The 26,755-nt window shown below is 40.4% G+C and overlaps 1 protein-coding gene and 1 pseudogene across 7 annotated transcripts in view; one reads left to right on the top strand and one right to left on the bottom strand.

Annotated features, from left to right (window-relative positions):
- USP40 (ubiquitin specific peptidase 40) overlaps positions 1–26,343 on the bottom strand; it is a 97,446-nt gene extending 71,103 nt beyond the window's left edge. For 4 of the 7 annotated variants that reach the window (XR_008619321.1, XM_055090597.1, XM_055090606.1 and 1 more), the window contains exons 1-11: positions 26,268–26,343; positions 24,979–25,196; positions 22,321–22,388; positions 19,899–20,012; positions 17,094–17,258; positions 15,231–15,377; positions 11,902–12,045; positions 9,285–9,413; positions 4,039–4,218; positions 2,232–2,327; positions 731–838 (exon numbers count right to left, since the gene is read on the bottom strand). Coding sequence is in view for 6 of the 7 variants with exons in the window: in XM_055090597.1 (XP_054946572.1) it covers positions 731–838; positions 2,232–2,327; positions 4,039–4,218; positions 9,285–9,413; positions 11,902–12,045; positions 15,231–15,377; positions 17,094–17,258; positions 19,899–20,012; positions 22,321–22,388; positions 24,979–25,177 (1,350 nt within the window). In the remaining variant the exon portion in view is untranslated. Of the gene's footprint in view, positions 1–730; positions 839–2,231; positions 2,328–4,038; positions 4,219–9,284; positions 9,414–11,901; positions 12,046–15,230; positions 15,378–17,093; positions 17,259–19,124; positions 19,170–19,898; positions 20,013–22,320; positions 22,389–24,978; positions 25,197–26,267 lie in introns of those variants that run through there. The other 3 variants (XM_055090599.1, XM_007103190.4, XM_055090602.1) reach the window with 3 other exon arrangements.
- LOC112065106 (60S ribosomal protein L17-like) lies at positions 2,418–2,944 on the top strand (annotated as a pseudogene).
- Positions 26,344–26,755: the final 412 nt, after the last annotated feature.

Here is a 26,755-nt window from a genome sequence, read left to right on the forward strand (position 1 = left end):
AAGAGATAAGACTATCAGTCAACTATAAATACAAGCTAACTTCCTCAAACTTATGAAGGATATTTTTATTTAAAAACAAAACAAGACAAAAAAGCCCCTGCACAGCTGATAACATACTTAACAGTAAAATATTGAAACACTGATCCAATCGTTTTAAATGAAAACCTAAGACTGTCTATGAGCTCATGGTCATTAACTTCATTTGTGAACTGTGGTCTAATTAAAACATGAACTTAAACACAGACTATATTGTGTACGCTCTTTGCTTCTACAAGAAATAGCTCCAAAATACTGACTAACTGTTCCGTTGCTTTGCTTGTTTTTAGTCAAGTTTTTGTCTCCCAAGTCTGGCAGTACCAGTTTTTGCACCTAACCTTACAGCCTAGGAAACCAGATTGCCAAGTTTAGTAGAACTGTGTGTCAAAGAAAGATAAAAGTGAAATTTGGGTGAATACCTGAAGACGTTTCTATAAATAAGATGATAAGCTTTAGGGTATGAACTTTGTGACATTTTTTGCTGTTGTGATTAAAAGCCCCTCCTCTATTCTTTTTTTGCTTACTTCTTGATTCTATAAATTACTTAATAATTAACTGAATTCTAACCATTAAACAAAAATACTAATTGTATTTCCGTCTAATTTAAATTTCCTTCCCCAAAGAAATTCATGTTGCCAAAATCATAATAAAATTTCCTGGGAATAGGACTTCTTATAAGGATGTCATGTATTACCTTTCGCAGTGGTCCATACTGTTTTCTGTACTTCTTATTCCAAGACATTCCTATCTTTTTCAAGAGTTTCTGGCCCAGCTGATCAACAGGAATTAGATTACTCTCCTCCTTATGAAAGAAAAGAAAGTCATGTAAGAAAATCTGATAAGATATAACCTCAACACTTATGAGTTCAATGGAAACAAGAGGATTAAAAAATGTGCCTGTAACAGCAAACACGTAAGTGGATTAACCATAATTGTTTCAAAATAAAACGTCTTTTAAAAAATAGATTAAGCCTAAGTTTAGAAAACTTGAATTTTGCCACTTTCCATGTGGCAAAGTTTAAACATTTCAAGAGCAATATCCAAAGAGTATTCCAAGGTTTGGTAAATTCCTGATATTATGTGGGATTTTTAGAAGAAATACTTTAGTGCGAAAAGACTGTCTCTTCTGAATGTTCTGAAGTATAACCAAGTTCTAAAATGGGGTAAGAAGTGACTATTATGGGCTGAAATGTGCCCCTCTACTATCAGAATTCATATGCTGAATTCCTAACCCTCAAAATTTCAACCGTGACTATATTTGGGTGGGGCCTTTAAAGAAGTGATTAAGTTAAAATGAGGCCTTTAGGGTGGGCCCTTATCCAATCTGACTGGTGTCCTTACAAGAAGAGGAAATTTGGACACACAAAGACACGGGGAAGCGCATGCACATAGAAAAGGCCATGTGAGAAGGCAGCAAGAAGGCAGCCGTCCGCAAGGCAAGGGGAGAGGCCTCAGAAGAAACCTGCTGACGCCTTGATCTGGACTTCCAGCCTCCAGCACTACGAGAAAATAAATTTCTGTTACGTTAGACACCCAGTCTGTGGGATTTCGTTATGGCAGCCCTAGTAGACTAATATAGTGGCCATAAACCAATACTCAACCTAGGTCCCTAGTAAGAAATTGAGAAAAAAACTGTTTATTAAGAATGAATGAATAAATGAAATGAGACTATCATCTTTACAACAGGGTACAAAGCAAACATTAAAAGTCATATACGTGAGGTATTATCAATATTGGGAATGAAAAAGGGGACATAACTTCAGGTGCTACAGACATTAAAAGGATAATATGGGAAAACAGTAAATTCCAAAACCGTATGTAAAGTAAACCCCAATTCTATTTAAGATAACAATAATAATATCACAAAAAACTTGTAACCCAATCCCAATATATGTATATAAACACAAAGGAAATAGAATGCAAAGAATATATATCAAAGTGTTAACAATGACCGGACATTTGGTTTATTTAAACTTTGTTTCTTTATATACTTTCTAATTTTTTCCCCTCAAATTTTCTACTATTCATATGTATTCCTTTTATAACCAGAAAGTCTCCAATAAAAATTTTTTTAAAGACAGAGAATTTCCCAAAAGAAAAAGACTATGAATAGTAACAATATCACTTCTGCCAACTGAATCATATATCTGATATACATACACAAATATAAACATACACACTCTCTCTCTCTCTACCTGTAATAAGACTGCTTTTAGAATCATCAATGGATCATCAATCTCTTCTTCATTTTGAAGATCTTCCAAATTCACATCTGGATTACTTTTGTCCTCCTAAGAAAGAAAACAATAAAAAAGTTTCTCTTTTCTGGTAAGTGACCTGAGGTGACCTCTAAAACTGGTTCACTATTCACCTGACCCAGAAAACCCCACAAAATCATGCAAGTCAAGAGGTTCAAATCTTCGTGTTCACTTTAAGAACACTCATGAAACTGCCCAGGCCATTAAGGGTATGCATATCCGAAAAGCCACCAAGTATCTGAAGGATGTCACTTTAAAGAGGCAGTGTGTGCCATTCCATCATTACAGTGGTGGAGATGGTAGGTGTGCCCAGGCCAAACAGTGAGGCTGGATGCAGGGTCGGTGGTCCAGAAAGAGTGTTGAATTTTAACTGCACATGCTCAAAAATGCAGAGTAATGCTGAACTTAAGGGCTTAGATGTAGATTCTCTGGTCACTGAGCACATCCAGGTGAACAAAGCCCACAAAATGTGGCACAGGACTTACAGAGCTTATGGTCGGATCAACCCATACATGAGCTCTCCCTGCCACATTGAGATGATCCTTACTGAAAAAGAACAGATTGTTCCTAAACCAGAAGAGTAGGTTGCCCAGAAGAAACAGATATACCAGAAGAAACTGAAGAAACAAAAACTCATGGCCCAGGAATAAATGCTGCAAAAAATAAATGCAAATAAAAGTAAAAAAAAAAAAAAAAAAAAGTTTCTATCACTAATCCCTTAAAAAGCAGTTAACGAAATAGGAGTGTTTGTGCCACGGAGGTTCAAGATGGAGAAATGATGATAAGAACATCATAATAATTTGTATATGCTTTGGAATCAGGCAGCCTGGCTTTAAAACTTCAACTGTGGTTGAATAATCCTGGACAAATTACCTAATCTCCCTGGCATTATCTGTAAATTGGGATTGTGAGATAAGGAAAGCTTCTAGCACAACACACACAGCGGTTTCCAACACTTTCCCACCGCGCACTACTTTAGCTGCACCCTACAATTTTCATATGTTGTATTTTCATTATCATTCAGTTCAAAATACTTTCTGGTCTCCACCCAATTTATTCTCACTCACTTATGTTGGCCTAACAAAATCCTACCAACCTCTGCAAGCTCAGCTTAAACATTCCCTCCTATTTTCTTTTTTATAAATTATTTATTTATTTATTTTTGGCTGCGTTGGGTCTTCATTGCTGCGTGCGGGCTTTCTCTAGTTGTGGCGAGCGGGGGCTACTCTTCGTTGTGGTGCGCGGGCTTCTCATTGCGGTGGCTTCTCTTATTGTGGAGCACGGGCTCTAGGCGCGCGGGCTTCAGTAGCTGTGGCACGCGGGCTCAGTAGTTGTGGCACGTGGGCTTAGTTGCTCCGTGGCATGTGGGATCTTCCTGGACCAGGGCTCGAACCTGTGTCCCCTGCATTGGCAGGCAAATTCTTAACTGCTGCACCACCAGGGAAGTCCCTCCCTCCTATTTTCTGATCACCCAAGTTTTCACCCCATCTTATGAAGTTACTTGGAAACATGTCAAAATTCCCCTGATAAGGTATTTTTATTACTTTTTTTTCATACATGGCATCTTGCAAAGGTATTTTAAACTGGCTTAAAATCATAAACACAAATAGACCTAAACAGTTAACATTAAGACAAAAATAATAAAGAAATATAGAAGAATATGGCAGATGAAATACAACCATCCTGCTGTAAAATTACTAAAAATGCTGGATAAAGTAAAACACAACACAACAAAAGAAAATACCTTTTTAAACACATGCTGAACTAGCAAGAGAACATCGGGAAAATCCTCAGAGAACAAGTGACATGGGAATCCAGGGAAGAAATCCAGAGTTGAGGTCTCCAAGCCACCCAACCTTGCTGACACACAGCTTCCACCTTGATGCTCATACAGGACAGGGTCTGGGAGACAAAGCATAAGGACCTACCCAAAGTGGGGAGTTGAATGGCTGGTTTTCTAAACGACCAGCTCTCCAATTCTTTGACCCACCTGGCTGTCCGTCAATTCAATTCTGACACTAATGTTGCTAAGTGCCAGGAGACTGCCCCCACTTCAGATACCAGCTGCAAATGGGGTTCCCAGGCTACCTGCACTTCTGCCTGGCTGATTACAAATTCTACAAGCTCCACTTCATGTTTGATAATTTCTTGGAACATCTCATAGAACTCAGGAACTTATACTCAGGACTAGAGTTTATTACAAAGGAAACAAACGAACAGCCAGATGAAGGTACACAGGGCAAGGCTGGGGAGGGTCCCGAGTGCAGAAGCCTCTGTCCGCGTGGAGTTGGGGTGGCCACCCTCCCTGCACACGGATGTATTCACCAACCTGGAAGCTCCCTTAGTCCTCTCCTTTCAGAGTGTTAATCCAAGTTTCATTATGCAGGCATGATTGACTAAATCATTGGCCCTTAGTGACCAAACTCAATCTCCAGCCCGTCCCTCCCTGGGTGAGGGGGTGGGTCTGAAAGTTCCAACCCTCTAATCATGTGGTTGGTTTCTCTGCTGACCAGCCCTCACTCCGCAGGTAACCTCATTAGCATAAACTCAGGTATGGTTGAAAGGGGTTCATTATGAACAAGAAAAGACATGCCTATCACTCAGGAAATTTCAAGGAGCTCTGTGCCAGGGACCTGGGACAAGGACCAAGTATATATTTTTTATTATACCACAAAGATAGATTCCAGCAGAAAGCGAGAAACCTGAAAGGACTACGCTATCAATATAAGCATGACCTACCAAAAAATCCACCTCACAACAAAGGACAATGAGAAACTTGCTTGTTTTGACCTTGATACTAGATGAAGGTGGAAAAACATTTCCTCTAATAATCTGTAATCACAAGTAGGTCTTCATGTGGGTTTGTGGCCCAAATTCACATTAGTTGTATGGCTCTAGAACCACCAAGTCTAGATCTTATTTTAAAGGTATTAAAGGTTGGAGGTGACCCCAGGCATGTGGTAGAGACAAATACACATCTTTCGTGGAAGAAGGTACTTTTAACTCAGGCTTCAAATTACTCCTACACCGTGTTTTTAAAAAACCAACGAGCCAACCAAGACCACAGTCTAAAATAACAAAATCATAAGGAAACAGAATCAGCAGGTATCCAAAGACCCACAAAATCTTCAGATACTGCAATTATCAGAGAATAATAAAATAGTATGTTTAATATGTTTAATGACATTTATGGCTAAGGAACAAGAGATTTAAAAATGGTAGGAGGGGAGACGCAGGCCGGCATTGCCTAGGGTGTGACAGGCTGGTGCAGGTGGCACATGGGCTGGGCCTAGTCCTCCTGCACTCTGCCAGTGTCCAACCTTGGCCTTGTGGGGACAGGCCGGTCCAGGAGGCACCAGTCCCAGGGCTGCCTACTGGGAGCCGTTGTAAAGCTTCTCTGTCCCACATCCTCAAATGTGCAAGATGATGTTTGAAGTGACGTCAACCATCAGTGAAGCAAAAGACCCCACTGTGGAAGGCACAGGTCAGGCTCTCTTTACACCAGATCGAGAGCCACATTTTGAATAGTTAATGACCTCCATGCAAGAGGCAAGAGATCATCTTCTACTTAGGCTGAGAGAGACTGAGATGTTGGCTTTCACCCAGGGAACATTATGTGGGGTTGGTCATGAAACTTGTTCCTTGCAGACAGCTCCTTGAAAGGGAAGAAGAAATTGCTAACCTATAGGCAGAAAAAACAATACCTGTCTATGTTTAGTGTATCTGGAATCCTTTGTCTCTAGGTATAAGAGATCTCTCAGGATAATGGTAGTAGAGAGACAAGCAGTGTCCAGCAAGTGTACCTACTGAAGTTGAAATTCTTAAAGCACTCAGCATTATGTGAACACCACAAAGCTTGTGATTCTTAAAGAGCAGAATTTAAAAAAAAAAAAATAGAGGCCGTGAATAAGGAAATACACAAGCACAAACAGAAAGCAATCTTCTGATCGTTCTTTAAGCCCCGAGGAAGACCCTGCTAAAGTACCAGAGCTTCAAGACCAGAGAAGCAGTGCAGAGGGCAAAACCAAATGAAAGAATGCCTGCCTGCCCTCTCGAGTCACGTAATGGAACCGGGAGAAGAGCCTGACGCTGCCGATCATTTCCAAAGAAATGAACACAGAATTGCAGAGAAGTTCAAGGAAGCACAAACCAAAAAAGGAAGACACGAAGAAAAGAATCATTACTTTTGAGCCACGCTACCTCACCACACAGTGTGAAGCTACCTCTGTGCATGACGTCAATGATAAACTTAAATAGGAAACTGTAAATAAATATTTTATGCCTCAAAATACTGAGGATAGGGCTTCCCTGGTGGCGCAGTGGTTGCGAGACCGCCTGCCGATGCAGGGGACGCGGGTTCGTGCCCCGGTCCGGGAGGATCCCACGTGCCGCGGAGCGGCTGGGCCCGTGAGCCGTGGCCGCTGAGCCCGCGCGTCCGGAGCCTGTGCTCCGCCACGGGAGAGGCCACAACAGTGAGAGGCCCGCGTACCGCAAAAAACAAACAAACAAACAAACAAAAAACTGAGGATAAACCCCGCCAGCTAGAGAAGTGCCTGAAATCTGACAATGGCTGAGCAAAATTGAAGAAATGTCTGCAGCCAGCATGGAGGACAGCAGAAACACACTCCCGAGGCGGAACCTGAACTGACATGGAGGGCAGGGGCACTTTCTAAGGCTGAAGAGGGACAGGGCAACATCGGAAAAAAAGGCTACCACAAATGGAAGCATAAATAGAAGGAAAACCCAAGAACTACAGTGGAAAAGGCAAAGAGAAGAAAAATAAATGAACAACATCATAACTGTTTATTAGACCTGTTCGCAAGTTTCTATGAGAATCTAATAAAAGGCTTCAACTTCATCTTTTAGAGGGAATGAAATAAAGTTAAAATAATTGTCTCAAAGGGCTGGGGGTGCCCTAGAGAGTAAGGTTCACTACTACGGGACCCTGCGACTGTAAGACAGCAGAGTTAAGGAAGGCAACAGGGTAAGAATCAGCAACAAAGGATGGAAATGTGGAGAGCAGAATTAGACCAGAGGAGGATAAGCAGAGCTTCACTCCATCTGACTGGAATGTGCCCAAACAAGCTAGTGTTCTGTCAGATATGGCACAAGCATTTGAGAGATGCTCGTATGGCTTTCTCAACCCAGAACCGGATAAACCCAGCTCTAGAAATAAAAGAAATGGAAGGTTAAGGACCAAAAAGAGTGAAACAAAACTGTCTTTTTTCCAAAAATGTCTACAACATAAGAGGGTTTAACAAGATGGTTGATTATAAAATCAATGTACTAAAGATAACTGTACTTCAATACACCAGCCACAAATAGTCCAAAAAATACAATATAGACATAGCCCCACAAAACACCTCCCTGATCAACATTTTCCCACTAGAACGGTTAGACTTTAAATACCCAAGCTTTACAAAACATATGTTGTCTCTCAGTACATTCTAAGTACAGCTGATAGAACATCAGAAACACAGGTAGATGTTCTGAAAGGCAAAGTGAATGTCAACAAAGGGAACACGGCACCTTCAACACTGCCGGCACTCAGAGAAGCTACATTATTACACGTGGAGCAATTTTTCATTCACAACGATATTAACTGTTTGACACCCTTGAAGATAGGTTTTAAGCATTCTACATCCTAACATGATGGCTTGGAGCTTACCAGTGTTTTAGTTACATTTTAGAAAACTGGTTGAGAGTTTGGTGCTGGTGTGTAATAGATGATAATTTTTCCCACTGCAAATAACTGGAAGTGGATTCCCAATTAGTGCTTTCTCTTCTAGAGAAAATTATGAAACTTTTTTAGAAGACATTAAAGAAGCTCTAAAAACCAAAAAGATGTATCTTGTTTACACAGGTAGATACAAAATGCACTACTTTTATGTGTGTGTATGTGTGAGAATATTGACAAGGTGATTCTAGAAATCTTCAGAAAAGCATTAAAATCTAAGACAGGCAAAACACTCCTGAAGAATAATAACACATAGGGAGACTTGCCCTACCAGTTATCGTAACATAGTAGAAAGCTACATGAATTAACAATGTGGTATTTGCCTAGGAATAGAAAAAAAGAACAATAACAACAACAACAAAAACAGAATACAGAGCCCCAAAATGGACTCAAATGTAAGAAAACAACTGATATAACAGAACTGGCATTGTAAACTGGTGGGGAAAGAATGGATCATTCAATAAATGGTAACGGGCAACTGGGTACCCAGATGGAAAAACAACATCACAACATTCACAGCAAAGCATTCCAGGAAGACTGAAGTTTCAACTGTAAAAGGCAAAACTATAAAAGTTTCAGAAGACAGTACAGGAGGAAAATCTTTGGTTGGTGCCGTGAAAGAAAGAAAAGCTGAGAAATGGTTACTGATTAAAGGAGACTTAAGACATATGCTAACTAAATCTAATGCATGATCCTGGGCTTGATACTAGAGTGGGGAAGAAAATGCTCTAAAGGATTTGGACGAGGCTGCTGTGAAATCTGAATATAAAACATATATTAGATAATCAATAATATTATATCAGTGTTAAAGTTCCTGATTTTGACCTACGCTTATGTAAGAGAATGTCCTGGTTCTCAGGAGATAAACACTGAGTTATTTAGGGGTAAAGAGGTCTAATGTCTTCAACTTTATTTCTAGTGGTCAGCACTGATCATGATAGTGTTAACTGTGTGTGGGCATGTGTCTGTACACAGAGGACGTGCCTGCACAAATGTGGCAAGATGTTTAACAACTGGAGAACCTAGATGAAGAGTATACAGGAGGTGTTTGTACTATGCTGGTTATTTTTCTGTATGTGTGAAGTTATTTAGAAATAAAAAATTTAAACTTCTATCTGTATTAACTTTCAGTGCCTGTAAGTTTTCTACAGAGTGAATATATAATAAATGGCAAAAGATTAGCCTCACCAAAATAATGGGACTAGAAAAGGAAAATGTTGCAAAGATACTTTTAATCTAATTTCCATACTTACTTGAAACTGCCAGTTTCCCAAATGATCGACATCTTTAATATACACATGATAATGGCCTCCGTAGCAACCACCTTTGTGTATAATAACTGAGAAGAGGTCATACATATATTCCAAGTCATCTAATTCACTCTACAAGAAAGAGCACAAACATTGATAGTTGACATAAAATAAGAAGATACATAACCAAAGGGGGGAAAAAAATTTCAACTATTAAAGTTAGTAAGAAACTTCACTATTATTGTTATTTAGGGTAAATTAAGATAAATTTGAATAATCGGCTTTAAAATTTGAAATCTGTAATTCTTAGACTGAAAATTATCTATCATTGATCTAACACCAATCACATTTCGCCAAATTCTGCCTCCGAGTTAAACATAAAAACATATATCCAAGGACTTCCCTGGTGGTCCACTGGTTAACAATCCACCTTCCAATGCAGGAGAAGCAGGTTCGATCCCTGGATGGGGAACTAAGATCCCACATGCCACGGGGCAACTAAGCCCGTGCGCCACAACTAGAGAGAAGCCCGCACACCGCAACAAAAGATACCTCAAGCCGCAACTAAGACCCGATGTAGCCAAATAAATAAATATTTTAAAAATATATATATCCAAACAAGATGTTATTTTTATGTACTTTGGCTAAAATCACGTAACCCCATGTGATAACAAAACACACACTACCCTATCAGAGTTTTAGCAAGAAAAAACCATCTTGTATTAAACCTATTATGCTGCTTTATAAATATGCTCTTTTAGCAGTTGAATTCGTCCTATATTTTAACTAGACTGTCATGCACCTCAAAGTCAGAGTTGTATCTACTATCTATCACCCCTCCTGACACTTCAGTCCTTTGCATATAACAGGAATTTAGCAGTTATGAATACTAGCTGTTTTCCTTTAGAGGTAGTTTAGTGGAATGAACAGGTTCTTTCTTGATTTATCAATTCTATGATCAATCTTTTCTACAAGTAACGTGCTCTGTAATTATGAACACCTACACTGGCATTAAAAAAATCTACTTTAGGTTAAGGGATACTTGGCGTATGGATGGTACTTGAGGGAGTGCCAATTATTTAAGAACTTATTTGCTTAAACTGCACTTTTTAAGTAAGCAGCATTTTAAAAATGTCTGGCTTAGGGAAAAAACAAGAGAGATGTAAACAAAGATGCAAAATGATAATTTTTTTCATTAATACAGAAATCAGAAAGTAAAATTATTGTGAATTTCTTAGATAAGTGCTGTTTTGCTTTTTTCAGTTTTGTTATTTCAACATATGTCAAAATCATGTGACAAACTACTTTTTTTTTTTTTTTTTGGCTGCACCGCGTAGCTTGCAGAATCTCAGTTCCCCAACCAGGGACTGAACCCGGGTCATGGCAGTGAAAGCCAGGAATCCTAACCACTAGGTCACCAGGGAACTCCCATGACAAACTACTTTTTATAAAAGGACAAAAATTTTTCTATGAGATGATGGATGTTAACTAAACTTATTGCGGTAATCGTTTCATAATATATGTAAACTAAGCCCTCATTCTGTATACCTTAAACTTACACAGTGATGTATGTCAATAATTTCTCAATAAAAATGGGAAGAAAAAAAGAGAATTAACTCAATTATTCCAAAAAAAAAAGTTTTTTTTTCAGGCAGCAAATAGGAGCAGGGGAAGTACTCTGGAAAACCTGTTTATTCTACACGTGCCACTAACAGGCTCAGGGCCAACACATTAGACGCTCTGAATGGAAATTAATATAATAACGAAACCAAAAAGCTCAGTAATTAGGCTTGAAGTAGAGAAAGCCCCACCTGAATTTTAGACCATTTAGAAAAAAGATTACTTTTATACAAAGAAATTCAACAGCTGGCTAATAAATGTTCTGGACTTAAACATATAAAGAATGATTTGTGGTAAGACATGCATCAGCCTCATCACTCTGATCTTGGCATGTACACAATTACATAGAAAATATTTCTAAATAGCTTATAAAGTAAGTAGATTATGTCATTAATTTGTTTTTAAAACTTTTTCTTTCCCGTGTCTTAAGGATTACAAATTCTACACTAGTAACATTCCAATTTCTTGTTCACTTTCTAGATGTGTAATTTATTCTTGCATCTAAAGGAAACTAAATCCAAACAGGAATGTACTGCTGAATGGTAATTTTTCCTAATGCAGGGTCATTTCTAATTCTGTTCTTAAATTTTCATTTCAAAGTTTTTTCAAGGAGGGTTTAGTAAAAAGAACTGGGAACAAATCCATACTTTGGAAATTCAAAAGAACTGTAATAAACTAGTGGTTCTCAGCCGGGAGCAATTTTACCCACCTTCCCTCCCTGCTGGAGACACGGACATTTGGCAAAGTCTGGAGACATTTTTGTCACTACTGGGGACAGAAGCGGGAGATGCTACAGTCATCTAGTAGGTAGAGGCCAGGGATGCTGCTTAATATCCTACAATACAGGGCACATCCCACCACAACAGAGAATTATCCAACTCTAAATGTTAACAGCGCCAAGGCTGAGAGATTCTGCACTAAGCCAACTGTAAATCAGGTCAATAAAAGATTCAATCTTGAGAGGGTAAAAGAAAGAATTTCAATACAAAATAGTTCAAACCTGTTCACAAAATGGCTTGAGATTGATCCGGAGAGGGAACGTATAACAGCTTGTTTCCTTGTACCGTTCACACTTCACAAAATCAAAATTAAATCTTAATAATGAAAAAGTAAGAAAGGGCGGCAGCTTATGCAATTTGGCCGACTGTCAAAAGAAAAAATTTTTAATTTTTAAAAGCTGAATCATATAGAAGAATACATAAGGTTTCTTAAGATATAAAAAGTGACCTATGACACAGTTTTAAGAGAAATATGTCCTTAAGTCACATAAACTAATCACCATGGACTCAATACAGCTCTTGATATAAACTCATCTATTTTTATGGGGCTAAAGGTGACATCACTCGCTTACACTTACAACTGAAATTCACAACCCACGTGTATGTTTTAGTGTCGCCGTCCTAACAAAGCTATCTGATGACGGTGCTCCCCCTCGAACAGTGTTTTTTTTTAATTAATTAATTAGTCTATTTATTTGTGGCTGCATTGGGTCTTCGTTGCTGCACGTGGGCTTTCTCTAGTTGCAATGAGAGGGGGCTACTCTTCGTTGTGGAGCATGGGCTTATCATCGCGGTGGCTTCTCTTGCTGCAGAGCTTGGGCTCTAGGCACACGGGCTTCAGTAGTTGTGGCACGCGGGCTCTAGAGCGCAGGCTCAGTAGTTGTGGCACGCGGGCTCCAGAGCGCAGGCTCAGTAGTTGTGGCGCACGGGCTTAGCTGCTCTGCGGCCTGTGGGATCTTCCCGGACCAGGGCTCGGATCCGTGTACCCTGCATTTGCAGGCAGATTCTCAACCACTGCGCCACCAGGGAAGTCCAAACAGTGCTTCTTCTTTTTCTTTTTAAAATTTATTTAATTAATTTATTTACTTTTGGCTGTGTTGGGTCTTCGTTGCTGCACGCGGGCCTTCTCTAGTTGCGGCAAGCAGGGGCTGCTCTTCGTTGCGGTGCGCGGGCTTCTCATTGCAGTGGCTTCTCTTGTTGCGGAGCACGGGCTCTAGGAGCGCCGGCTTCAGTAATTGTGGCACATGGGCTCAGTAGTCGTGGCTCGCAGGCTCTAGAGCACAGGCTCAGTAGTTGTGCTGCACGGGCTTAGCTGCTCCACGGCATGTGGGATCTTCCCAGCCCAGGGCTCGAACCCGTGTCCCCTGCATTGGCAGGTGGATTCTTAACCACTGTGCCACCAGGGAAGCCCCTCTAATAGTGCTTCTTTCCTGCCCGAGCCCTGGCCTTTCACCTTTCACTTTCCCCCTTGGTCGCTGTGTCTACTTTACCTAGCAGACACACAGTTCTTATTTACTGAAGAACCGGAGCTCTTAACCTGTGACCTGGGGATGTGTTTCAATGGATCTGAACCCTTGAAATTATATGAAAATTGTATGTGTACATGTATTTTTCTGGGGAGAAGAGCCACAGCTTTCACTAGACTTTCAAAAGGACTCTAAATCTTCAAATGTTGAGATCCACTGATTGGGGTTTTACAGCTCTTAAAAGCAGATAATAAGATATTTTTTGTTTTAATGCCTTGCTTTAAAACAAAACACTAAACTGAGCCACTTTTTATTTAAAAGGCATCAGCTTTTCTCAATCCCCTTGCACTAAAGGCATGTGAGGAAGCAAGAAGAATCCTTCCCCATATTTAAAATTATCCACAATCATAAACATCTAACATTCCTAAAAATATATTTAAAAACAATTCTACAAATCTAGTGGGTGAAAAGAAAAGTTCAATGAAAATACAGCAACCTAACAACATGGCAGATTTTCAAACCAGCTGAAAAAAAAAACATCAAAAAAAGTGACTAACTCAACTATAATGTGGCTGAGGAAAGAAAGGCTGCTCAGAACAAGGTGATGTGCATTAATTTAGGTAAACGCAGCCCAGCCCAGCCTGGGAAGGCAATAAATCTAACGCAACTAGAAGGCAATTTTTAAAGCATCAAGATCAAAATATTTCCATTGAAAAAGAATTAAACCAACGATAGAAAAGGTGCATACAAGAATTGCTTTTGTTTAACAAAAGGTTCTTATTTTACTAAAGTGCAAATTAAGGTCAACCAAAATTAAGAATGTGTTTAAGTGTCTTTCCAAGATGCTTCATCCTCTGAATTTTATATTTATTTTATTAGGTTGTAGTTGTAACACTAAAGAGGAAATACAAAATAAATAAGCAAAAAATAAACCTCTCTTTGGTTTTCATAAAGGGGCAAAGGCTAGATGGAAATAGATATTAAACAATATAAAATTCACCCTGGTTTCAAATCCTATTGTGAAAGCTACAGGCATGGGGTTTATCGTTGTTAATTACATTTTCACCTATAATCTCCAGGATCCAAATCAGTGCTGTGTGCTATCTAAATCAACCCTCATTTTCTTTGTTGGAAAATTCAATATTGTCAGCTCTAGGAATAGTGCTAACACTTTGTCTTAACAGAGTAACTGCAAAGATACATCTTTAGTGGTATTTCTTTAAGTCAGGGCTCAATAACCACTGGTTCAACTGAGTTCAAGGTTATCACGCTAATGAACAGCCTGTCATATCATCTGCCAGCAGTGAAATAGTTCCTACTGCAGATAATAATAGCAGCCCAGTTGATGTCACACTGCAAAAGAAATCACTTGCTTAAATCTTGTCCTCCTTTTTTCCAGTATTTTGCTCTGTTGTACAAAGAGAAACCCTGGCAAGCTCTGTCAAGCCCTGTAAGTAATTAGCAAGATACGTACTTCCAACGGGGGGAGGAGGAAAGGCCATGTTGGATTTGCTAGTCAGGGAGGAAATATATACACATCAATATTGTAAAATAACTGCAAATGTGAAAATAAAGAAAGCCATTTGTACAGTGGTAGACCAAAAAAAGGAAAGCTCAACAAGCTTCCTGGTTGGCAGAAATAAAAATATATTGCCTTCTTCATAATGGTAACTTGTAAAAAAAAAAAAAAAAAAAGGTTTATTTAAGAAACATTGAGGTACAAATAATTTTTTCCTGTGAGAAAAAGAAGCTGAGAGAACTGCTGGGTTGAAAGCTTAAAAAAAATTCTTTACTGTAAAAAATTAAAATACATACACACACACACACACAGCCTCTGCGAGAGAACTGCTGGGTTGAAAGCTTAAAAAAAATTCTTTACTGTAAAAAATTAAAATACATACACACACACACACACACACACACATATATATATATAATATAAATGTCTTTTCAATCCTTAGTACTAATTAAGAACTTCATGTATATCTTCAAGACACTTCATACAAGTTGACTTCCCTTGACAGACCCTCCTGCTACCAAACACTGAGGAGGCACCCTTAGAAAAGGCAGGGATCTATCTTTACCTTTGCTGCTTTAACCAGCCTGTCACAAGTCCCACAGTGGTACAAGTTGTCATAGTCAAAAACTTCCTCTTCCACATACATGTTCCAGAGTGCATCTTCCAAACCTGATACATTTCTGACCGCTACTGTGAGATCTAAGAAGTCTTCCTGAAATACACATGAATATAACATTGAAAAAACAATTCCACAGAGGTTCACAAACACATCACCAATTCATACATACAATGGGAATAATCAGATATATTTTTTTCTGAAACATATATTTTTTCTATATATGAAGGTATAGATCTCCTGATACTGTGAAATTCATAACAAATTATTCTTTCTAAGCCAAACTATAACTTAGTTTAAAATATATCAGGAACCAGTTTACGAGTTCACTGTAGATACAACGAAACCTATTTTAGCAGGAAATAAGACAAACCATTTAATACATGAATTGAGAAGAGTATACGTGCAGGGTTATTAGTGCTGCCTTAGTCTCTAGGCTGGCATGGCAAGGCCAGGGTTGGACTCTCTAACGTAAACTCTTCTTCCTCCTCTTCTGCTAGGGCTGGTTTAAGAAGAAAATTATTTTGAGCCTGGATACAAAGGTATTTTTACGAAGTTTAAGAGTGTATCTTGCAAAATGCGAGTCTGCCAATTCTACTAAAAGTACATTTGAATTACAACATATTTCTAGTAACACACAGTTACAATTTGACAAGTTTAAAGCACATTTATAATTTTGTGTGTATGTCTGTACAACAGCATTACCTTAAGGGATTATGGGGATTGTAAAATAATAGCACTAATTAATTAGTTCAAGGTGGAAATCTAAAGTAATAAAAGTGACATTCATATATGATTTATAATATAAATATGTGAAAAGTTAATGTCTGTAATTTATAACGTGCCTTCATATACGTTATGTTTTGAAATTACTCTGTGAATCATTACATTATACTGGTCAATCATACAGTAATCCAAAGACATACAACATTTTAATATTTCCAAACTAGGCTGGCCAAACCTTCTATTAGCATAGGCAATAAGGACCAAAAAGTCTTTTTTATGCCCAACACTTTCATAAAAAATAGAAATATATATACATATATATTCTAAAAAAGCAATTAATGCAACATTTAGAAAATGGCATTTAATAATTTTACTCATATAGTCAAATACAGAAACTTTCTATAACTCTTGCCATAAAAAAATATTTTTATTAAAGGACAACTCTTCAGTGATGAAATCATTTGCTATATAAGATTTGTAGCACAAGTAGTGATTATTATATTTATATGAGCAAATTTCCAATTAGATGAAATGGGCAATCTCTGTTATGACAAAGAACTGAAGGTTACACTAGTTTAAACAGGATTATAATAGCTTTATATAAATAATATTTAAACCTAAGCACACACATACAAATGAACTTTCTGAGGGGTATCAATAAACTAAATCCAATATTTAATTACAGATCTAATTGTCAATTTAAACACTCCTCAGTATTCTCTATTTTTATTACTTCTCTAAGTAACTTCCTTTATAATATTCCAACCACCAACCATGATGATACTGGCTTTTCTCATAAGGTCACTGGTCCCTACTTGTAGACACTCCCCAAATCTACTTTCTAAATATTAGAGTACTAAATAAAAGATTAAAGCTACATCCTAAGATATCTACTTCTTTCAGTTTACATGGAGAAATCTGGATTATAAACTTATAAACTGGGTGTAGCTAGAGTACAAGAAAAAACTGATAAAGTTATTTCTAGTAATAAACACATTAATCCTCATGTGGTATAGATCACAGATTTAACTGCATGAATTATAATTTATGATTTAACTTATTACTAAAATACTCTTGCATATTCACCTGCTTTTCACTGACATTCTTACATTCTTTACAAACAATCTGGTTAACAATGGTTCCGTGATATAGACGATTGATGAGGTCATGGCCGGAGGTCCCAACTAAAGAAGTTTCCAAAGCACTAAAGAGAATTCGATTCAGTTCCTGTACATCATGTTGCCTCATTTCCTATAAAACAGGTAACTTTTAAATGTAATTTTGTGCTTCAGATTTTTAAAAACAGATTTTTAAAGTGATATTAGTTTAAAAACACAAGACTTATCTAGAAATCCAAAGGTGAGCCTCGATCAAATGTAAGGATGACTATGCTAAACAAGCTGAGAGCAGGGTAAGAGATCACCACCTATTTTTACTTTTACTACAAAATGAAAATATAAACAGACGGTGTTCAGTGTGTACATGTAACTCAGTTCACTTGAAAACAGGAAAGTGCGTTTACTTTGTGGGACACCATACGCATGGCCGCGCCGCAGCGAGGACTGGGGAAGAAGGGACACACAGGCACAGAGCAGTCTCTAAGAGCAGGCAGTGGGTGCACAGCGGAATCTCAGCTCAGAGGGACTGATAAACACTCTGAATTATCAGCATTTGAAAAGAACTAGAATTTACCGCTTTGATATACAGACCAACTAAAGGAAGACGAACACAGTGCTACTGAGAAAAATTCTGATGGAACCTGCTTCAATCTATGAATCATGCAACTGTATGTGAACAGGCTGAACTACTCCCAAAGAACCACTTATAAACCCAAAGCCCAGGGGCACACCAACACTTAGAAGTGGACAAAACACGAAAGAACCAGCACAGGAACCAGAGGAAGAGCCAGGAAGGGGAGAGCCAGGAGAGCGAGGTCACGGGAACGGCGGAGGGGTGGTGGGCGCCACTACTGAGGGCCGTGGAGAGACGAGCAGCGGCTCCTGGACCTGGCATGAGGATGCCACGAGTGACTTTGACAAGAAGGCAGGAAGGAGGTAGAGGAGCACATGGAAGGCGCAGAAGTAGAGGCAGAGAGGGACGAGGACTTTAAAGGGAAGTGTCATGTGAAGAGAAGCTGATAAAGGAGATGAAAGCTGGAGTAACATGTGGGACTCGGGATCTTTTTCTTAGTTTTTAACACACAAGACACTAGATGATATAAATTTCTCCAATATCACTGGTTCTGATGGGACAGAAAACTTGTGGAAGTTTCAAGATCTGTTTCTGAACAATCCCAAATTCGGCAAAGGTGCCTCAGAGACCCTCTCTACCACTGCAGGTCCAGTCCTAGAGGGTTTACTACAAGATTTTATTTAGAAATCAATCAATCAATAAATAAAGTTTTCACAGTTTTTTAAGAGGTATGAAGCCAGCAATTGAGAGGAAGCTCATTATCAAAAACAAAGGGAAATCCATCAACTGATGACTAGATTAAAAAAAAAAACAAACCACCGTGACATACCCATCCAACAGAATATTATCTGGCAATAAAAAGGAATGAAGCGCTGATACATACTACAACACGAATGAATTTTGAAAACATTACTTTAAGTGAAAGAAGCTGGTTACAAAAGTTCACATATTATACAATACCATTTTTGTGCAGTGTCCAGAACAGGCAAATCCACAGAGAGATTAGTGGTGGCCAGGGACTCAGGGGAAAGGGCTTGCAGGGTGTGGGTGACTGGTAATGGGCATGAGGTTTCTTTTTGGGGGGGTGAAAATGTTCTAAAATTGACTGTAGTGATGCTTGTACAACTCTGTGAATATACTAAAAAAACCCACTGAATTGTACCCTTTAAAAGAAGGAAGCTTAGGGCATAAGAATTATATCTCTATAAAGCAGGTTTTTTTTAAAACAAGGAAAAGAAAAAAGGAATTAACCCTAAGCACCTGCCCTACACCAGAAACTTAACACACACTCTTTAGGGAATGCATTATACCTCATTGTACTGCCAAGCCCAAGCCCCACCTCTTTAACCACATAGCATCATCTAGTTAATGAGTGTTTGTGGTTAAAAGACAAGAGTTTACAGTTTACTTTTGAAGGCAACATACCCTTATTCTGATCATTGTCTCTTTAAATTCTGTGATGGTCTCCCATACCTTCATTTCTGCATCTATTACATAAAAGAACACATCTATTCCATAAAAAACCGCAGACCTAGTTTTGATTTTATACAACTAACAGCTCATCAATATCGACAACACACGTCTTAGCGCTGACAAATGTTTAGTGTTTGTATATAGTGAAATACCCTTTAGGAACTCAAACAAAAAACAAAGAGGAAGTCCACACACAGTAGGATACAGGAAGAAAATGAAGACAGTCAGGAGAAAGGCAGGACAGTGTAAATGAAAAGACATGCCGAGAATGGTTTCACTGTTTTGCTTGAAGCAAATGTTCAAATTGGAACACCCAGATTCAAACACACAAGCATGCCATAAAGGCAGACAGAATTACTGCCAGTCAGCTTTTTAAGTTGATAAGCAGTTTGCTATAAAAATGGCAATTTCCATTAATGTAACAGGTGGTATAACTCAACTAGACTATATAAATGGTAGAAATTATAAAAACCAGCTCTTATACTTCTCCCTGTACCTTCAACCCTCTCCCCCAACCCCAAATCACACTCATTCATAAAATCTTGGATACAGCCAAGTATCTAAAAATGTTTTACTGGTTTGTAATTATCTAATATTAGAAGTAAATATTTAAACAATATCTTGAGACCATAAGACAAAATTAAAGGAGAAGTTAGAGAACATTATGAAGCCAGTGTTCAGTCTTTACTGCTGGTAACTTTTCCCTGGAGAAGCTGACCTTCGTACCTCATCACTGGTCCACCCAAAGCTGTCAGTGAGGTCTGCGGTGGATGCAGCTTCCTGGTCTAAGAGCAGAAGCTGTGCAAACAACCGCTGTAACTGCAAAGGTATGATTCGGACCTGAATGAGAAAAAAATGCATTTCTAAATATCTTTTAAATGTTGGTTGGGCCTTTTTAAAAGAACTGCATACTAATTTTCTCCTACCTCCTAGAGTTCATTTAGTTCACTCGGGAAAAAATTTATAAATATTGTAAAGGGTGAATGAAGATTCATTTTTCTTTGAAAATTTTAATTCAATACAATTCTTAGCTATATTGACATATCACAGATCAGTATTAAAACCCAAACAGGCCCTAATAAACCACCCAATTAATTACAGACTGACAGTAATTCAAGTCTCTAATAGTTCATCCTTTCTCCAAACTACCTCAGTTACAGACGTACTCCCTATGAGGAATTTTCCAGTCACAAGTATCTCACAGGGCTGGCTGCACCCTCCGCTGCTTTCTTCCTGCTGGCGCCACGCCCGTTCCTGCCTGTGTGCTGTGGGCCAGGGCCCTGAGAAGGCTGCCTGGAGCCTGATCTGAAGCCTGGACTTAAATATCTAAAGTAAGAATAAGCCTTTAGAAAACCTGATGGCAATTTTGCATTGCCACAGCATTTTTATTCTTTCCAATGGAAGTCTGATCTGCAACAGATTGGGAACAAAAAAACAAAAAAAAATGGGCTCTTTGCCACACGGGGAGTTTGAGAAGCACTGGGCTGGATCATGAAAGACTCTTATTAAGAAGTACAGGGCTGGACTTCCCTGGTGGCGCAGTGGTTAAGAATCTGCCTGCCAGGGGACTCCCTGGTGGTGCAGTGGATAAGAATCCGCCTGCCAATGCAGGGGACACGGGTTCAAGCCCTCGTCCGGGAAGATCCCACGTGCCGCAGAGCAGCTAAGCCCGTGCGCCACAACTACTGAGCCTGCGCTCTAGAGCCCACGAGCCACAACTACTAAGCCTGCATGCTGCAACTACTGAAGCCCGTGTGCCTAGAGCCCGTGCTCCGCAACAAGAGAAGCCACCGCAATGAAAAGCCTGCGCACTGCAACGAAGAGTAGCCCCCACTCGCGGCAACTAGAGATAAACCCTGTGCGCAGCAACAAAGACCCAACTCAGACAAAAACAAATAAATAAATAAATTTATTTAAAAAAAAAAATAGAATCTGCCTGCCCGTTCAGGGGACACAGGTTCAAGCCCAGGTCCGGGAGGATCCCTCATGCCACGGAGCAACTAAGCCATGCACCACAACTGCTGAGCCAGCGCTCTAGAGCCCACAAGCCACAACTACTGAGCCCGTGTGCCTAGAGCCTGTGCTCCTCAACAAGAGAAGCCACCGCAATGAGAAGCCCGTGCTCAGCAGCAAAGACCCAAGGCAGCCAAAAATAAATAAATGAATAAATAAATTTATTTAAAAAAAAAAAAAAAGTACAGGGCTTCCCTGGTGGCACAGTGGTTGAGAATCTGCCTGCCAGTGCAGGGGACATGGGTTCGATCTCTGGTCCGGGAAGATCCCACATGCTGTGGAGCAGCTAAGCCCGTGCGCCACTACTACTGAGCCCGTGAGCCACAACTACTGAGCCCACGAGCCACAACTACCGAAGCCTGCACACCTAGAGCCCGTGCTCCGCAACAAGAGAAGCCACCACAATGAGAAGCCCGCGCACCGCAACGAGGAGTAGCCCCCGCTCGCCGCAACTAGAGAAAGCCCGCGCTCAGCAATGAAGACCCAACGCAGCCAAAAGTAAATAATAAATAAACGTATTTTAAAAAATTTATAAAAAAGATAGAAGTACAGATTTTAGGGGACTTCCCTGGTGGTCCAGCGGTTAAGACTCAGCGTTTCCACTGCTGGGGGGCGTGAGTTTGATCCCTAGTCGGGGAACTGAGCTCCTGCACGCCGCACAGTGTGGCCAAAAAAAAAAGTGCAGATTTTAGTGTGAGAGTGATAAAGTTCTGAATGATGTTCAGTCAAGGGAGACATGTGATTGGATACGCACTTACAGTAAACCAATCCCTCACTCAGTTTACTTCCAGAATACCAAACTGAAAGAATACTGGCCCCTTATTTTTTGTTGTTGCTGCAAGTAAGTGCATTAAGCGGACTTTCTGGCGCGCTAGTGCGGACAACTCGTGAGTATCTCCTTAAGGCAGAGAGAGGTATGTCTAAAAAGCAGCAGCACCATTGCATCTGCATAAGTAATTCTCTGTTGGAAGGGTAGTTCCCTTAACGGTAAGGTATAGACCAAGACACTTTCTGAAAATAAAGATATTTGGTAATTAATAAAATTATTGATTCCTATGAATAAGCAACTTAATTCTTTCCTTAAAACATTTCCTCAGTACTCCAAAAAACCCCTGTGAATCAAAGATTTTAATACCTTTGCGTCAGGTTTATCCTTATCCTCTAACGAACCAAGCTCTTCCGGGCCAAGAGAAAATAAAGCTTCTAAACAAAAAAGTAGAATCACAGATGTAAATGACATTATCTCAGTTTTGAAAACTGTTCTAGAAAGCCAAGGCCACCAGTAAGTAAAAATCAGTTAAAGATTCAGAAATATGACTTGACAATATTCACACCCTTACCCTACACATCCTGCTTTCTGGTAACGTTATTTTTAACCACTGACCCTATTTAGAAAGTGAGAAGCTAAGGTTTCAATAAGGGAGAGCTGTAAAAGGAAAATTATACCTATAAAAAGCGTAACATCAGAAATCTTTGGTGGCTTCCTGTTGCCTATGGCAGTGGGTCCCGAAAGCCACGTGAGGAATACTAGGAAATACACAATATATAATAGTGTCACATGTGTTTGTTTATAAGCCACCCGTGAGACTTCCAACCATTCTTTCATGAGAAGGGGCACCTTTAACTCTGAGATAACGCCCTTCCCATTTTGGTATGAAAATATCTTTTCCGCATTGAGGGTAATAACAGATGGTGGTGACCTTACCTGGAAGATGACGGTGGCAACCCAGTGCCGGTCTCCAGAATTTGTTTCTAATTCAATGTCTGGGTATGCCACCCAGCGGGGCGTATAGGAATCTTTTGGGAAGTCTGTATTCAGATAGGAACACCTACTGGGAGACTCGGATATACTCCAGGGAGAGAAGGAATGGGATGGGTGTTGCCTTTTGCACTGAAAACCACCGCTGCCTTCGTGATTACTGTTATGTTATGTTCCGCCTGAGCTCCCGGCAGGAACTGGGAAGAACACCACATGAACGTTACAAACATAAAGGTTAAAGCATAAAAACCACACAAGGACTTCCACAGTCATCTCCCACGACTCCCAGCTGCACTGACCTGGGAGTACAGTGGAACCGAATCTAGTCCTATTCCTTTAAATATGACTCCAAAAAGTTCCAAAAATTTCCCCTCAGTTCTCTGTCAGTCCTTCCCCTTTCCAAATTGTACGCCTTCTTCAATAAGCTTCAGGACCCGCGCCACGCCTTACTAGGAGTGTGCGAGTCACACTAAGGTGTCGGCCCATGTGCTTGGCCGGCCACCCCCTTTGCTAGAGAGAAGGGGGCCCGCGGCTCTGAGCCCTTTCTTCTTAGCGGCGCTCTCCATGACCTGCCTGCCTTCCCCAACAGTCGCCTTCCTCACCCTCTTCTTAAGGCTACTTGTCTACTTTAAGCTGCCCTTGAACTTCAATTATACTAAAACTTGGGAAAAACTTAACCTCCCTAGGAAGCCGCTTATTCATGCTCCAAATTTCTAACGGTGGAACTACTGAAGGCACTGGGGGGATATTTCTATGGAGTGGATGGAGTCACAGACAAAAGGCAACACTCAAATCCACATGCACTTCGACCCATTAGAATGGCCCCGGGAAGGGGATAACGGTAATTATACACTACGTCTCTGGAGGCAGGAAGTCTCTGTAAGCTTAGAAGCAACAGAAAATGTCACAAAACTCTGCTAAATTTGGTAGTGGTGGGAGGGGGATGAGATACTGGATACAGGATGCGCCAGGCTGTCTGTCCTCAGAATACAGAGACATGGTGGGGAGCTGAGCTACAGTCATGGAGCTTCATAGCTGGGGGCCCCCAATCAGGGCCATGTGAAGGCAGAGGAATCTTCACGCTGAAATCAAGGGAACACAGAGACTAGGACCATTGTGGAGGAAGCTAGTTTGCAGAGGAGGAATGGGACAGACATGTAGAGAAAAATAGGGGCAAGAAATCAAGGGTCCAAGGAGGTCAGGGTGGCTTCCTGTAGGTGGTTTCTAAGAGATTCCCCTATATTCTTACAGTAAACCTCCCTTTTAATTGAGCTACTTTGAGTGGGTTTCTGTTCCTTATACACAGTCCCTCATCTAACACCTTGGATCTCTGGAATTCAGAATTTCCAGATTTTAGAAAGGTAATACGAAGAAAGGGTTCAATATATTAACATTACATCCCCAGCAGAGTCTGGGACAAACAGTATCTATTAATCAAGGACTTAATACTCCTGTAACAAACGTACGACTGCGCACCCAAGTGAGATAATTAAGACTATAAACAGCCTCACAGCAGGTCAAGCTCTCAGGCCAAACAAGTTCAGATTATTAGGTCAGGCTGTCAAGAGTTTTCCAGATTTCAGAACTTCAGGTAAACGATTGTGGACTGTTTGAATAATGTGACAACCCCTCCCCACTCCAAAAGGAAGCATATAACCGTACTGAGTGACTCTGGTTTAAGTGTTTATTACTTTGAGAAACTCAAAAATACAAATGGTGTACAATAGTGAAGGCTAGCACTCATGACAAAATTGTCTATGTTGTACTTTAAATTATAGGAATTAGAAAAGAAATACATTGCCTTAATTTTTTTATCTTATTACTGAACATTACTGTGATCACACAGAAAATATTCATAATTTAAGCTTCACATTCCTCTGCAGAATTACCAATTTATGTCCCTCATTAGCAACAATTAACACACACTGTCGAATACACATTTAAAATATTTTGTCTATTTGTGATTCTGCATAATTAGTTACAGGTGGATACGAAGATACATATTACCAGCCAAATGCATGTAACACAGCATACCTCTGAATTCAGGTGTGAAATGAAGAGTCTGAAGAAGGGAATTGAGGTAACAGGTTCCACCTTGATTTCTGATTCCACTTAAATTGGTGAATTCTCTAGGAGCAGGTGGCTCCAAACCTTTGGTCTTTAATTTCTTCCCTTTTCCATAATGATCATTTGACACACCGGAATAATCCTCTTCAAACAGGTCCCCAAACATTGTGAAACTAAATACTACCCTTAAAAAAATATAACATGTTATATAAATGTTTTTATTTTTAAAACAAAACTTCCCCACATCTCCCTTTTATACTTGGGAGTCTCCATTTTAAGTCATTCTTTAGAAAGTATAGACAGTAGTTCGGGCTCTGGAGGCAGCAAGACCTGAATTTTTTCATCCCTGCTCCACACTACCTGTGCGACCGTGGGCAGGTTACTTAACCCGCGTTCTTATAAGTAAAATGCGATACCAACTGTCACACAGGGTCATTTAAACAATCAAATAACATAATGAAAGAAAGGCATTTAGGGTACAGGGCTTAGCCCACAATAAATGATAGCTGTTTTTAAAAAGGCATATTGATATCACTAGTGAAAAAAGAAAACCCACCAATACACCTAATCTGCTGAGGTGGCAGAGCCAAAGCTAGATTCTGAGCGTTGACAATGGCCTAGGGACCATGAATCACTTCCTAAAATCTCTGCTTCTCAAACTCCTTGCACCAGATTATGACACTTAGATAGGTTAAATGGAACAAATTAATCTTTACAGTAGTTTAGTACATGGCCCCGAAGCCGGACAGCAAGGGTGGAGATTCACCGGGAAAAAAACACTGCCATTTAAATCATGGAGTCTCGAGGGCTTTACAACATGTATCCATCCAGTGATCCCAACATTAGCTCCTGGGATCTAAAGAATCCGCTCAAGGTCTCACATCGAGTGTGGAGGAGGGTCACCTGGAGATGAGAAAGGCCAAGCGCCTAGCACAGTTCCTAAGCGATAGGAAACGCTGAAATGCAATTATTTGCCTTTTCAGCCCGTTCCTCAGAAGAAAAGCACAAAAAATGGAACTTGAAAGTGTGGCCTCGAGCGCGTGGTCTAGATTCCGGCCTCCTCCACTCCACGGTCAGACCAGGGCCTCAAGCCCTCCAAGCCACCGAGCCCAGGGGCGCAAGGAGGCAGAGGTCCCCGCGGCGGGGGACCGCAGCCCCACACCAGGAGGACGCCGCATCCCGGGGCAGGCCCGGGCAGCCTCTCGCCTCGGTCCCCCTCATCCCTCCCGAGATCCCCGGCCGCAGGCCCCACTTACTGCCTAAAGCACAGACCCCCGCCCCAGCCAAAACTCGAAGCGAAAGAACGCGCCGCTACCAGGGACCGCCATGTTGGCGTGGGCAGCTCTCCCGCGGCACCGCGCGTGAGCGATTTATGGAACGCACGGACTACGTCTCCCAGGACGCCCTGCGAGGGAACGTCGGCCCGCCGCGCGGGGCCTTGTGGGCAATGTAGTTCTTTTGGCCTGAGAATGCGGGAGTCGCGTTGGGTGGACAGTGCTCGCTTGCTTGTCTGCTGGCGGGTTCGAGAATCTGCTCGGTGAGCCGGCCACTCATTCTGTTCACTTTTTAAAGTTTATTTGTATTGCTGTTCGCAACTCATGTTAGTTGCAGTAGAGAGTACAAAGATCGCTTGTCATTTGGCCTGGCTAATGCCAAGTTACTTAAACCTTGGAAACATTTGTATAGGGCTTCAAGAGTGCCGTGCACTTACAGAGTCATTTTACAGGTGTATCTCCAGTGAAAA

The sequence above is a fragment of the Physeter macrocephalus genome, chromosome 2 (assembly GCF_002837175.3).
Source record: "Physeter macrocephalus isolate SW-GA chromosome 2, ASM283717v5, whole genome shotgun sequence".
Taxonomy (NCBI): domain Eukaryota; kingdom Metazoa; phylum Chordata; class Mammalia; order Artiodactyla; family Physeteridae; genus Physeter; species Physeter macrocephalus.